The sequence below is a fragment of the Chionomys nivalis genome, chromosome 4 (genome assembly GCF_950005125.1).
Source record: "Chionomys nivalis chromosome 4, mChiNiv1.1, whole genome shotgun sequence".
NCBI lineage: Eukaryota > Metazoa > Chordata > Mammalia > Rodentia > Cricetidae > Chionomys > Chionomys nivalis.
In genome coordinates this window covers 99,323,697-99,337,498 of record NC_080089.1, presented here as the reverse complement: position 1 = coordinate 99,337,498, position 13,802 = coordinate 99,323,697, and the positions used below count along the sequence as shown (strand labels likewise).

Below are 13,802 nucleotides of genomic sequence, written 5' to 3'. Positions count from 1 at the left end.
CACAGCCAGGACCACTTGGTTTCATGTTCCCACAGCCTGAGCCCCAGCAGACACATCACTGACACAGTCATTTTGACACCTTCTCCTGGGTTCACTCCTCATTCCACACACTTGGATAGCAGCTGCTGCAAACCCACTGCCCTTGGCTTAGCTTGCTGGAGGAATGAAATCCTGGGGCACAGTGTTTACCCCACCCCCACCCCTGGCAAGTCCTGTGCCCAATGGTTGCTCTTCTTTTTTTTTTTTTTTTTTTTTTTAAGATTTATTTATTTATTGTGTACACAGTGTTCAGCCTCCATGTATGCCCTCAGGCCAGAAGAGGACACCAAATCTCATTACAGATGGTTGTGAGCCACCATGTGGTTGCTGGGAATCGAACTCAGGACCTCTGGAAGAGCAGTCAGTGCTCTTAACCTCTGAGCCATCTCTCCAGCCCATGGTTGCTCTTCTTTAACCTCACTGATGGTCCTTGGTCCTTATTGCTACGGCACCTTCCCGCTTCTTCTCTTTCAGCTAGCACAGAGGAATTTTGTTTGTCCTTTCCAGCATCGGACAAACCTGTCAGAACATCCACCCTCCGTACTCTGGTCCCAAAGAAAGTTCCAGCCTCTCGTCACAGGATAAATCCTTCTCCCCATACACTAGGCTCCAACCCATTTCACCACGACAAGATCTCAACTTGTCTCTCACTCTCCTTTACCTCCAACTACCTACTAGGCATACCACCTTGTAACCCTACAGCCTCACATTTAAAAGATTCAGAGTAGAGCTTCCCCCCCTTTCACCAAACTCACGAAGTTTCTGTAGAATGTCATGCTAGAATCCAGCCTCTGCTCAGGTCACTATCTGCAGCGGTCTCCTCTCAGATCCAGACAGGCACCCTACTGAGACACTGTCTGTGAGTTCCTAGCTAAAAGTCACTCTGGGGCCAGGATCTCTCACCTGGGAAATTAGTTACTTGGTGACACTTCCTGCTCCCCAGTCCCCTCCTGACTGGGAATCAGAGAATCCGCCTATAGGCATATGCTATGAAACTTAGTCCATCTTCAGATATAAAAATGAGACACTACCTCTATCACATGGGTTCTGATGCCTCTCTCCACAGACCCTGCCATGCTGTCATTCTCTGATGCTGGAGCCTGAACTCTCCTTGAGACCCCTGTCATACTGTTGCCTGTCTGTCCATGACATTAATAGCTTTTCTAGAAACTTCTTACTTCCCTAGCAATCCCCTGCAGTGTCCCTCTTGAGTACTCCCCACAAAACCTTTTGATCTCCTTTATTAAGTCTCAGTTACCATAAGCAGAGGAAGAGCTGCCCAGGGACCAAAACCCCTAGGAAGCAAAGACAGTACAGCCAAGGAATCAAAGGGCCCCAATGGCAGAGCTGAGGGCAGGGGACAGAGTAGTAGGCAGGTTTATCTCAGTATAGCTACAGGGAGAAGGAGAGGGAAAAGAAATGATGCTGTAAGTGGAGGCAGGGAAATGAGGAGCAGGAGCAGGAGGGGACAAAAAGGCTGAGGAGAGACTTAGAGGAGCCATGGGAAGGAGCAGGAAGCCTGCCCTTTGGTCAGGCTGAATGGACAAAGGAAGCATCTCTCTTCCCACTGGACTCCTTAGGGTACCTAATTTTTAAATGTAGCTTTCAAAGTCAGAGAAGACTGCCAATTACTGAAATCCAATTTTCCCTAATTTGGCACGCACAGATCTGTAAGGAACACTTGTCAATCACCTTTAAAGAAACAGACCTATTTAGAAACTACCTCACAGACTACCAAACAAAAAACTCTGAACAGCAGTTGTTTATCAACAAAATAAACGAGCCAAAATACTTCAGAAAAATTACTAGAGAAAATATAAATATTTGAAGAAGCTAAAAAATAAACATGTTTGGTATTTTTCCCCTACTTGGAAGACACGGCAGCTGAGGAGTGAGGCCGGCTCTCTCTGGAACACAGATCTAAAGGGAATGTGCTTGCCGATGGCCCAATGGCCTTTCAATTTGTCTGACACTGCCAGACCTGCCTTTCTCAGAGCTACTTCCCTCCACTGGGACACAGCAGGCTGCCCCAGAGGCTGCTGCAGCTCCGACAGGCTCCCTGCAGCCTCTCCTGGACCGACACCAAGGAGGGTGGGTGGTGGGAGTCTTCTGCCACGTCTTAGTGTGCCTCTGCCTTTTGGCTATCTAGCATATCTACTGACACTTAACAGACACAGTTGCAGGCTTTTTCTTGAACACTGGGGAATTTTCTGGAACATACAAGAAACTAATTATCTGTTAAGACCGCCTAGTAGTCTACTCTTGAGAGAATCAATACCAGAGCTCGACTCCCATCTTAAAACACAATTAACACACTCTCAACCACTCACTAAGGCATGTGTGACATAGATGTTAAAGAAAAGGACACACACAGCTCCAGCCTCTGAGGGAACTAAAATCTTTGGCACGGCCAGTCAAGTAAACACTACAGAACACTACCAGCAAAAGCTTTGATGTGGAAAAACTGATGTTAAAATATCTGTGCTGTTGAAGTGATACACCAGGGAGTCTGGAGACCCTCGGAAGCAAGTATTTCATCTTCTGGCAAATCTTAAAAAGACCAAGCTGAGAATTTCTGACAGAGTGTCAGAAATTGAGAGTGGCAGCCTTCCTTCTGAAAGTTTACGACTGCATCTCAGAGCCAAACGATCAAGAAAAGCCATCTTCATACCACTCTGGCCCTCCTGGGTGACTGGCATCAGGTCATCTACAGTGCCTGCTTCTTCTGCCTCCAGACTCATTTGAGCAAGTCCTTCACAAACCTGGGTCACAGTTTCCTCTTTCAGGAAATGTCAACAAACCAAAGCACAGCTATACAGGAAAATATGATACAGTTATTCAAAGGGGGGAGACACAAATCAATGCGAAGGAACAGAGAACCTTTACCAGGACACGTTGCCCAGAACTCTGCACTACACAACAGCATGAAGCATTTAAGTGTACATATGCACATCACACACACATATACTACCTTCTTTAGGAGACAGAATCGGGCTAGAAGGCCAGGTGAGAACAAAGATCTGGACGGGCTTGCTCAGCATGCTACTATGACGGTGGAAAACCTTCCTTTCCATTGTATACTCTTATAACATTTGGAATTTTATCATACCCATATACTGCCTACTCATATGATTAACTTTTTAAATAAGCTGCAACTAGTCAACCGTGCCAAAAATCACCAGATTCTATGGCCTAAGAACTAGAATTAGGAACTGCAACATCGTAAGAAGAAGCCCAAAGCTATAGTTTAAAAACATGTTCCAACCATGTTCATTGCTATCAATGAACTTTCAAATAGTTCAAGGGCAAACACAAGCAGGGAGCAGGGAGCAAATAATACAAACAGTTTCACTTGGCAAATCTGTGAAATGAGGATGTAAGATTTCTTGGGCTGGAGTAGCCTAGGCAGTCAGAGATGTGAAGAAATCACCAATGAATAAACCAGACAAGAAGTTGCTAAGTCCCCACGTTCAGCCTCTAAGGTTACTGGGGCTCAGCATGGTACATGCAGGAAGCTGCCAACGCTGCACCTTTCTTTCACTGTGAATATGAAAACTGTATTCAAGTCAACAAGAGTGTCTGGAAGAACCAGCTCAGCAATGCTTCTCCCCACACACCCACACCCATCCTCCAACCATATACGGCTTCTCCATAACAGCAGGGTCATCATCAAATTCAACTGTTCTCTTCCCAAGTTAGAATCAGATCCCACTGGAAAGGCCTGCAAGGACCCAGTCATAGGTTATGATCATCCACCTGGTGGTCACCTAAACCTGACGCTTTAGCAGAACAGGCTCAAGGCTCTATCTGTAAGATATAAACCTGAAAAGTCCCAGTGCTCCTTGGTGTACCACCGCTCACCCTTCTGTGGAGAGGAAGACCCATCCTCAGGGGCAGTCCCTGTCAAGCTGTCCGCCAGCAGCTCTTACCTTGGACTTTGCATGCCAAGTGAAGTGCAGGAAGTTTGTCTCACTGGGCACTAGCAGGTTAAAGGACAGAGCGTAGTGACTAATGAGATCGTTTCTCACATAGTAAAGTTCTGCGTCAAGACCTAGAAAAAAAAAATGAAAAAACAGGTAAGCATCAAATGTCTTCAGAGCATCACAAACACTAGTGCAGTGCAGAGAGAACGCTGAGGCAAAGTGTGCACTGCAGACAGCTGACATATGAGCAGCCTCATGAAGCAGGAGGCTGTAGCATCACAAACAGAGAAACCGGCACCCAAAAAGTAGCTGTCCTTCTGAGACAGCCATGCCAGGACCACCTGCAGCCACTTGTATCTTCTGGATATGGTGCCTCTCGGAGGAGCGACAAAAAGGAAAAACTCCTCCTCCTTCAACGCTGGCCCAGACTTAGAAAGACTCGAGAGGGAGGGAGACTGCCTGCACTGGAGTTATGGAAGCTTATGAGCCACCACAGCTTGAGTCTGAGCTAAGTCACCTATCTCTCCAGCCCCTGAAGAAAACGTTTACACCACTACCTTCAGTGGAAAATCAACTTTCTGTGGGGGGGAAATACAAGAGGTTAAAAGAAAGGAAGGAAGGGAGAGAGGGAGGGAGGAAGGAAGAAGAAGAAGAAAGAAGTTACAAGGAAAATAAAACAACAGTAATTACTGGTGCTAATCAAGGCAGTGAACTTGAGGCCTGGGCACCGTTGACAAAAGAGGGAGGTATTAGCAAGTGTTAGAGACAGGCAAAGAATCAAAGAACTGAAAGAATCATGGCAGAATAATGTCCTTTAAACTGATTTGCTGTTAAAGTTTAGCCCAGATGTTCCTAGTGCTCAGGTAGGACAAACTGAAATTGAAATCGCACATTTCCTGAGCGTGCACGGCAGGTCTGAAACCCAAGGGTGGTAAAAAAGAGGTCAAACTGACACCTCAGACCTCCCAATCACACAGAGAAAGCACAACGACTCCGCCACAGACAGTTCACCTGTCAGCGTTGCTTCTTCATTTGACTCAGATCTGATAATACCTTTAAGTCAAAAATGAGACTTGGGCAGCACTGTTTTATGCATCCTGCATGGGAATACAACAAGAAAAGCTGGAAGCCCGTGCAGAAGGATCTCCCTGCTGACAGGACAGAAAATGCTAAGAAACATAAAGTGGGGGTTGGTGGTGCTGGAGAAAGACAGAAAGACGGCAGGAAGATGTAGGGATTGAATGGAAAAAGAATATGAATTCAAAGACAACACCAATAATCACAGTAATACGTGGTTTAAATTCATTTAAGGGGCTGGAGAGGTGGCTTGGCAGTTTAGAGCACTGATTGCTCTTTCAATGGCCCTGAGTCTAATTACACCCACATGGCAGCTCGCAACAGTTCATTACTTCATTCCCAGGGGTCTAACGCCCTCTCTGACCTCTGTGGGCACTGCACACATGCAGCGCACAGACTCTCAAGCAGATAAAACACCTATGTACATAAAAATAATAAAATGTTTACAAAAACTCACTTAGGCCCAAGATATGCTAGTATAGGTAGATTTATAAAAATAGGATTAAAACAAAGTTCAGAAATATATGTCAAGAAAAAGGAAATAAAACAAATGAAACAGAAGTGACAGCACACAATTACAACTTAAGGTGAAACGACTCAGTCATTAGTTAATAAAACTTACAATGGGTTCTCTATACACAAAAGCTACAAAAGATACTGTACTGCAACAAACAAGATATATCTAGCCAAGAGAGAAGACAGACAATCCACAGCCACAGACTAACATCCTTCCAGAAGCTAAAGGGTGGACTCATGACTTGAACAGTTATAAATATGAAAAGATTAATCATAAACTAAGACTGTATAAATTTCTTAAAACTCTTAACAATAACATAGCCTGCCTTCTCTGGTCAAACATAACAACAAAAAAATTAATTATAAAGATAAAGCCAAAAATGACTCTTTGAAGATAGTTAGTCTTTAGAAGACAGATTTTTTTTAAAAATACAAAATGCTATTACCAATATTAGAAATAGAAAGAAATATCACTACAAATCTTATGGAAATTAAAAATATAAAAAAACTTTTAAGAATGTTATGACAATAAATTCAATACCTCAGATCAAATAGAAAATCCTTGGTAGCATCACATACCAAAAGACAAGAAATAAAAGTTCCAAATGACCATGAACCTACCCAAGGAGAAAACTCTAGTCACCAGTAAATCCAAAACATTACAGAAGATAACACCAATCTTAAATAACTGTCAGAAAATAAGAGCAAAGATCATTTTCTTACTCACAAGGCTAGCACAAAGCCAAGAACTAATTAAAATAACACAGAACAGAAAACTACAGACCAACATTTTTCACACAGATTCAAACATTCTCCACAAAATATTAGCAAATGTAATACAGCAGTACCTGGAAGGCAAAGCACAGTATAGACAAGTAACTTCCAAAAAGTCAGAAGTCACCACACTAGTAGAAAAGGAAAGGAAAACAAAGCAGATGTGGTGGCTCCCAGCAGAAATCCCAGCACTTGGGAAGTAGCAGCAAGAGGGTCAGAAGCTGAAGACCCTGTTTCAAAACAAAACACTGAGGACATCTCAGATTAAAAGCCTATACTGATAAAAATAATTAACAAATAATGAATGGATAAATTCTTTCTCGGTCTGGTAAAGAGCACTTACAAAGCCACACAGTTAGCATGCTAAACGGTGAAGTCTTAAATTCTTAAAATCACTTACAAGATAAGGACGTCCCTACCCCATCCTTGCCGATGAGAAGACACTATAGAAATAACAGGTGTCGAATGCCGTGAAAATCCACTAAACACTGAAAAACTAGTGGGGAATTTGTGCTAGACAAGTGCTTTTAGGAGAAAACTCCACTTGTGGGAAGAGATCTGCTGCCCCTTTAAATGCTAGTTAGCCTTCTTCCAAGATAGTCTATGCTTTAGATAGGGCTGTGCAAAGAAACCACAAGGAATGAGCTTAAAGAGGCCCAGGCCTCTTCTCAAAACCTAAGGAAAATTTGCTCTCAGCCACACCATCTGAGTAGAAGAAAGATTGGTGCATTTCACAGTAAGATATACACAGAGCCATGGGAATGTGAAGAGGTGCTAAAACACATCATTAATCTTCAGAAAAACAAAGGTTAGAAGTAAATGAAAACCATTAGCACTCAAGAGAATAACTACAATTGATTCTGGCAACGCTGGCTGGCAAGCATAAAACAAAAAACAAAAAGCACTCAACTGCTTTGAAAAGCTTATAAATGAAACATATACCTACTCTGTGACCATCAATTCCAACTGAGGTAATTATGCAAAGGAAATGAAAACACTGTATCCACAAAACACTTGTGCACAGATGTTCATAGGCCTTTTATTCCTAATAAGCAGAGGTGGAAACAATGCAAATGTCTGAACTTGATTCCAACTGTTAACATTCAACAATGGAGTACTGCTTTACAATAAAAACCAGACTTTGTAACAAGGATGGACTTCTCAGATTCAAAGAAACTTGACACATGAGAATATCAACCATTTGAGTCCAGTTAGATCAAACTTCTAGAGCATACAACAGTAGTTCATAGTGATAAAACTCAACCATGGTCATCTAGAAAGAAGGATAGGAGGCATTCAAGGAACTTCCTGTGGTAATGGCAATGTTCAATATCTTGCCTTGAGTCTAGGTCACAAAGGTGTATACACATAATTTATTTTGTTTTTAACTTTGGGGGTTGGGGAGAGTGTGTGCACATGTCAATGCAGGTACTTGCAGAATCCAGAAGAGGGTGTTGGGGCCCCTGGAGCTAGAGTTATAGGCAGTTGTTAGTCTCCTGACATGGGAGCTCTGCAAGAATTTTAAGTGCTTTTAACAACTGAATCACCTCTCCAGTGCCAAGGTAGGGGTGGGGGGTTGGTGTTTTGGTGATGCTGCTAGAGCTAGCGGTTGGGCTCAGGGCCTTCCGCAGCCTAGCAAGTGCTCTACCACTGAGCTACATCCTCTGCATTTCTTAAATATCAATCTACTGATCTACTGAACACATAAAGCCAATGTATTTCATTTTATATAAGTTTACCTAAATTTTCTGAGAGGAGTAAAAGACAACACTCAAAGATTTTTACCTCTTTTTAATCTCAAAATTAATTACTAATCGCAAAATAGGATAGCACAAGCAAATAATTTTTTTTAAAATTGGTTATATATAAGTAATCAATTTCCAAATTTCAACATCAAAAACTTTCCCAGGGAAATAAGGAGCTCTCCTGACAAAACAGCGGAAGGGCTGGGACAAGAAGAGAACTCTATTTCAGCAGCAATGGCCCGCAAACCAACTCAGCTCCCACCAAATGGCTCTTTCCGCTCCATTTCAAGAATATTGAAGGTGACTACATGCACACGGGCTCTCTCCCCAAGGGGCACAGACTGGTCTGTGCGTGGTTCCTGACAGAGCAAGCTGCACTTCCCCTACACCATCCCTAGGGCAGGCTCACGGCTCACAACCGCGAGGCCTGCAATTTCCATCCTCTCACACTTTAATAGCTTTCCTCTGCTCTCAGGCAGCCTGAGCCACAGTAAGTGGTTTGACTGGGCGACCCACCTTTCCTCATAAGGTACCAATTATGCTTTTGTTAGTGCTCTCTGGTCTGGAATAGCAAAAGTCTTGAGTGGTTTGCCTTGAACCTTCTTTTCACCATAATTCCTTTATTTTTAGTGAATAAGCACTCTTGATATTGTACCAGAAATGCTTCTGTTCTTTAAATATAACACTGAATGCTGGGCAAGGTGTGGCAGCACTCCATGACTATAAACTTATAAGCAATGTAAATTCCTAGCAGGACAGCGGTGATTAATAAACCATGGTCACATCTGTAAGAAAACAATGATTTTAAACATTTCTTTCTCTGCAGAAGACCCTCTAAGGTGGTACCCAGGGATCATGGCCTTTCAATCTAACCCATTCCTGTTCATCCTTGCAATACATAGACACCTGTTATGGTTGGAGTTTGGTCTGTTGCCACAAATTCATGCTTTAAATGCTGGGTCCCCAGCTTATGCTTCTATTTTGAAAGCTGTGGAGGGAGCCTTCAGGGAGCACGCCCTGCTGTCAGAAGTAGGTCCCTAAGTGCAGGTCTCTGGAGGTACAGGCCACTGGCTTCGAACCTGCCTTGTCTGCTTCCTGTCTGCTGCCTGTGAACAAATCACTGCCTGCACTCCTGCTGCCAGGCCTTCCCTGTCATGACAGACTGGACCCTTTGCAATGCAAAGCAAAATCAGCCTTCCCTTCTGCAACTCGCTTCCATCAAGATTTTTGTCCCAGCAACACAAAGTAACTCTGATGGCAGAGAAGAGGAAGGGAGGAAGGGAGGGAGGGAGGGAGGGAGGGAGGGAGGGAGGGAGGGAGGGAGGGAGGGAGGGGACTAAATTAAAAAAAAACTAAATAAGACTCACACCATGAGCAGGGCTTCTACAAACACAATATAATGAACTGAGTTGTTGTAGGAGGTCCTACTGTTTGTGTGTTGCTTTCATTGGTTAATGAATAAAGAAACTGGCTTTGTCTAGTTGATAGGGCAGAACTTAGGTAGGCAGAGAAGACAGAACTGAATGCTGGGAGAAAGAAAGGCAGAGTAGGAGAGATGCCATGGATCCACTACCAAAGATATACACGCTGAATCTTTCCCGGTAAGCCACTGCCACGTGGTGATATACAGATTAATTGAAATGGGTTAAATCAAGATGTGAGAGTTAGCCAATAATAGGCTAGAGCAAATGGGCTAAGCAGTGTTTTAATTAATACAGTTTCTGTGTGATTATTTCAGGGCTAAGCTAGCCAGGTGGCCGGGATGAACAAGTGGGCCCTCTCCCTACAACACTGAGTTTTGTCCAGAATTTAACCCGAAAGGAAAACAGGCAAGAAGCAAATATTCAGCAAATTTTCAAAACTACCTGACACCTAGAAGTGTTCAATAAATATTCAAGAAATTAAATATATACATATATGAATGATATATGAATGTGTGTTATGTATGCTCCATTTTTTTAAAGTAGTTAATTATAAATAGTGGATTATGAATGATTTTTATGTACCCTTTATTCTTTTCTTTCTCCTTAAGCTTTCTTTGAAGGATGGGCATGGTGGTGCATGCCTTTAACTCTAGCACTTGGGAGGAAGACAGGTAGATCCTACATAGTGAGTTCCTGGCCAGTACAGCCAAAACAATATACTAAGACCTCATCTAAAATGTATGTTTTCTATGAATTATAACTAGGAAAAAATTAAAGGTTTTCAAAAAACATTTAGAGAAATATGCATATAGTGTTTAGTGAGTCATGAAAACCAAAATCCAATTACTTTCTGCAGTGCTCTGAATGTAAATGGTCCCTATAGGCTCATATATTTGAATGCTTGGTTCACAGTTGGAACTGCAAGGACTGGGAGGTGTGACCTTGCTAGAGGAGGTGTGTCACTGGAGGCGGGCTTTAAGGTTCCAAAAGCTTCTACCATCCCAGTTAGCTCTCTGTGGGCCTAGAATGCTGGAACAAAGCAAGTTTTCTGGAGAAGAAAAGGTCATCAAAAAAGTCCATTTCCAAACAAATTCTGATCCTATGCAAAGAAAGCACATTCTCAGAGGCCTCGGAAAACAGCCATTTGCATAATCTTACCTAGTAAGTAACTCTAACTCATACTGAGCGAGCTTCAAAGTTTCTTTTTTAACAGGAAATAGAGAATCCTTTATACTACAGAAATGCTTATGATAAAATAAACATCTTTTTTTTTTTTTAATGTACATTGGTGTTTTAGCTGTATATATCTCTGTGTGAGGATGCCAGATACCCTGGAACTGGAGTGACAGACAGTTGTGAACTGCCATGTGGGTGCTGAAAATTGAAGCTGGGTCCTCTGAAGAGTAGCCAATAACCTCTGAGCTATCCCTCCAACCTCAATAAATGTCAATCTTCATTGCTCTAAATCAAAATGTAAAGCGTTTCTGGGACTGGAGAGAAGGCACAATGGCTAAGACCACTGACTGCTCTTGCGGAGGATCCATGTTTGATTTCTAGCACCACATGGCAGCTTACAACTATCTGTAACTACTGTTCAAGAGAATATGACGCCCTCTTCTGGTCTCCATAAGCATGCACATGGAGCATATACATATATACAGACAAGCAATCATACACATCAACCAATTAATCAATCAATCAATCTTTTAATGTAAAGTATTTCTAAACATATAGAGAACCCAATGTTAAGTACAACTGGGGTATGAAATTAGTATACAGAGAACAGAAAACATGCACATCTATAATCAGTATAGCCATAATTAAGGTACACATCAAGACGGTACATTATTGAAACCATCTCCTCTCAAATCACCCACAAGACAGTTACATGAAGTTAGCAGCAGCCAGGCTGGTGACACACTAGTAATTCTAGCAATTGGGGTGTGGAGGCAGCAGGCGTTCAAGGCATCTCAGCTACTTATCAAGTTTTTAGTTAGTCTGAGCTACATAAAACAGTGTTCACAAATAAAAACAAAACATGGGGCTGACAAGATGGCCAAATGCGTAAAAGTACTTGCTGAACAAGCCTAGTCAGCTAAATTCAGTGCCCAGATCCCACAGGAGAAGATGGAACTCCTGAGAGCTGTTCTCTGACCTCCACACTGGTGCCACATCCCTCCCCATAGCTATAAAATAGCAATTTCCCCCTCATTTTACAAGTTATCAGTTATAAAGAAATGTACAATCAACTTCTTAAGGCAGGAAATACACAGGCCACAATTAGTCGGCAATGGGTGAGAAGAAGGCAGAGTGACAGAAAGCACATGGAGGTTATGAATCTGCCCGCATTCTTCACCTTCAAAGTGCTCACACACATAAAGAAAAACAAAAATGCAGAAAAAAAGGCTAGAAAGATTATTTACCAAACGTGGTAATTAATGTTTATTATTTTTCTTTTTCTTCTTTATGAATATGTATTTTCCAAATGGTCAATAAAGACGTTTTGCACTGACATCCAGGAAATAAAATTAGGAAAATAAAAAGAATTTTAAACAATTTTATCTTAATTTTTCTGACAAATATTAAATTTATAGGGAGTAACATACTTTATATTTCTGGATTTAATCTTTTTCTTTCCTTTCCCATCATATACTCAAAGGGGGAAAAAAGGCAAGTGAAGATAATACAATCTATCCCTTTCCAACTGCTACCAATTATCAATGCTTCAACTGTAACCACAGTAATTAAATGCAGACTGAGCTCAGGGATAGGGGCTGGCAGATGTACTATAGAGAATGGTGGGGCATGCATCTACCAACTCAAATGGACACGGAGGAGTAGTGTTGAGGCAGAGAGGAAAATAACACATTCCACAATGCATCAGTGAGCCAGTTTCACAGCAAGCCCAAACAGGAATGCTATAAGACCAGGAACAAGGGAAGGAAGTGGAAGGAAGGCTCAGAGCTAGGTCAGAACAAGAAGAGGATGTGTAGTAGGAGCTGCGGGCCTGCTTTTCGTCCTGCCCGGCTCCTGCACGGCTAGCTTTACACCAGAAATAACAACACACAAACTGTATTCTTTTAAACACTGCTTGGCCCATTAGCTCTAGCCCTTACTGGCTAATTCTCATATCCCGATCAACCCATCTGGTCTAAGGCTCAGGGATCACTGTGGAAGACAGGAAGGAGGGAAGGAAAGACGAAGAACCAGAGGAACAGGAAGTTGGCTATGAGAATGTTAGAAGCTACACCCATAAAGACTCACCAGTTGGAAGAGGTTAAACATCAGTTGGAAGAGGACAACAGACATCTAAAGTGGATGAGAGAAAGTTGATGAGGGCTCAACTCTATACAAACTATAAGCAACTAAGGAATGCAAAGAGCCAGAGAACTAGTCTTCCCCAGGGACAAGCATACCAACCAGTTATTCAAATCAAATAAATGGTCAGTCCTGAAAACATACATAAAAGTAATATTATACAGACTGATCACGCTATATTTATGTATTTAGGAACACACAAACACAAAATGAAAACAGAGACCATGAATTTGAAAGAGAGGAAGGAGTGTTATATGGAAAGGCTAAGGGGGAGGAAAGGAAGGCAGAAATAATGTAATTATAATCTCAAAAAAAATTTAGAAATAGTAATAATAGTATGGTTATAATAAGGGCAGCCATTGAAACCAAAAGAAGAGAACTGAAGCCAGAAATAAAGTCATAAAATTCTTAAGACTCAAGTTTTGGTAAGGGTACCAAGATCATTTGCCAGAGAAAGACCATTTTCCTTCAGCAAATAACAGTGAGACAGAAGAATGAAACTGGACCCTACCTCATACCACATATAAAGATTACTTCAAAATAGATCAATGACCTAAATATAAGACTTAAAACCATAAAGCTCATAGAAAAAATAGAGGCATATCTTCATAACATTGGATTTGGTAACAGATTTTCTAAAGGATTTGATTGATTGATTGATTGATTGATTGATTGATTATGTATACAGTGTTCTGCCTGCATGTATGCCCGAAAGCCAAAACAGGGCACCAGATCTCATTACAGATGGTTGTGAGTCACTATGTGGTTGCTGGGAATTGAACTCAGGACCTCTGGAGGAGCAACCAGTGCTCTTAACCTCTGAACCATCTCTCCAGCTCTGGTAACATAAGACAGGATACCAAAGCACAAGCAATGGATGACAAAAGCAGACACACCAGTTCATAAAGTTTTTAAAGTTCTATGCAAAAAGAGAGAGAAAAAAAGGAAAAGAAAAAAGAAAAATTGCACTATTACAAAAAGGACAA

At 41.9% G+C, this 13,802-nt stretch overlaps 1 protein-coding gene across 2 annotated transcripts in view; it reads right to left on the bottom strand.

The window, feature by feature from the left end:
* Positions 1 to 13,802, bottom strand: part of Ryk (receptor like tyrosine kinase) — a 74,398-nt gene that overhangs the window by 45,229 nt on the left and 15,367 nt on the right. For both annotated transcript variants that reach the window (XM_057767177.1, XM_057767178.1), the window contains exon 2: positions 3,969 to 4,090. In XM_057767177.1, the coding sequence (XP_057623160.1) occupies positions 3,969 to 4,090 (122 nt within the window). The remainder of the gene's footprint in view (positions 1 to 3,968; positions 4,091 to 13,802) is intronic.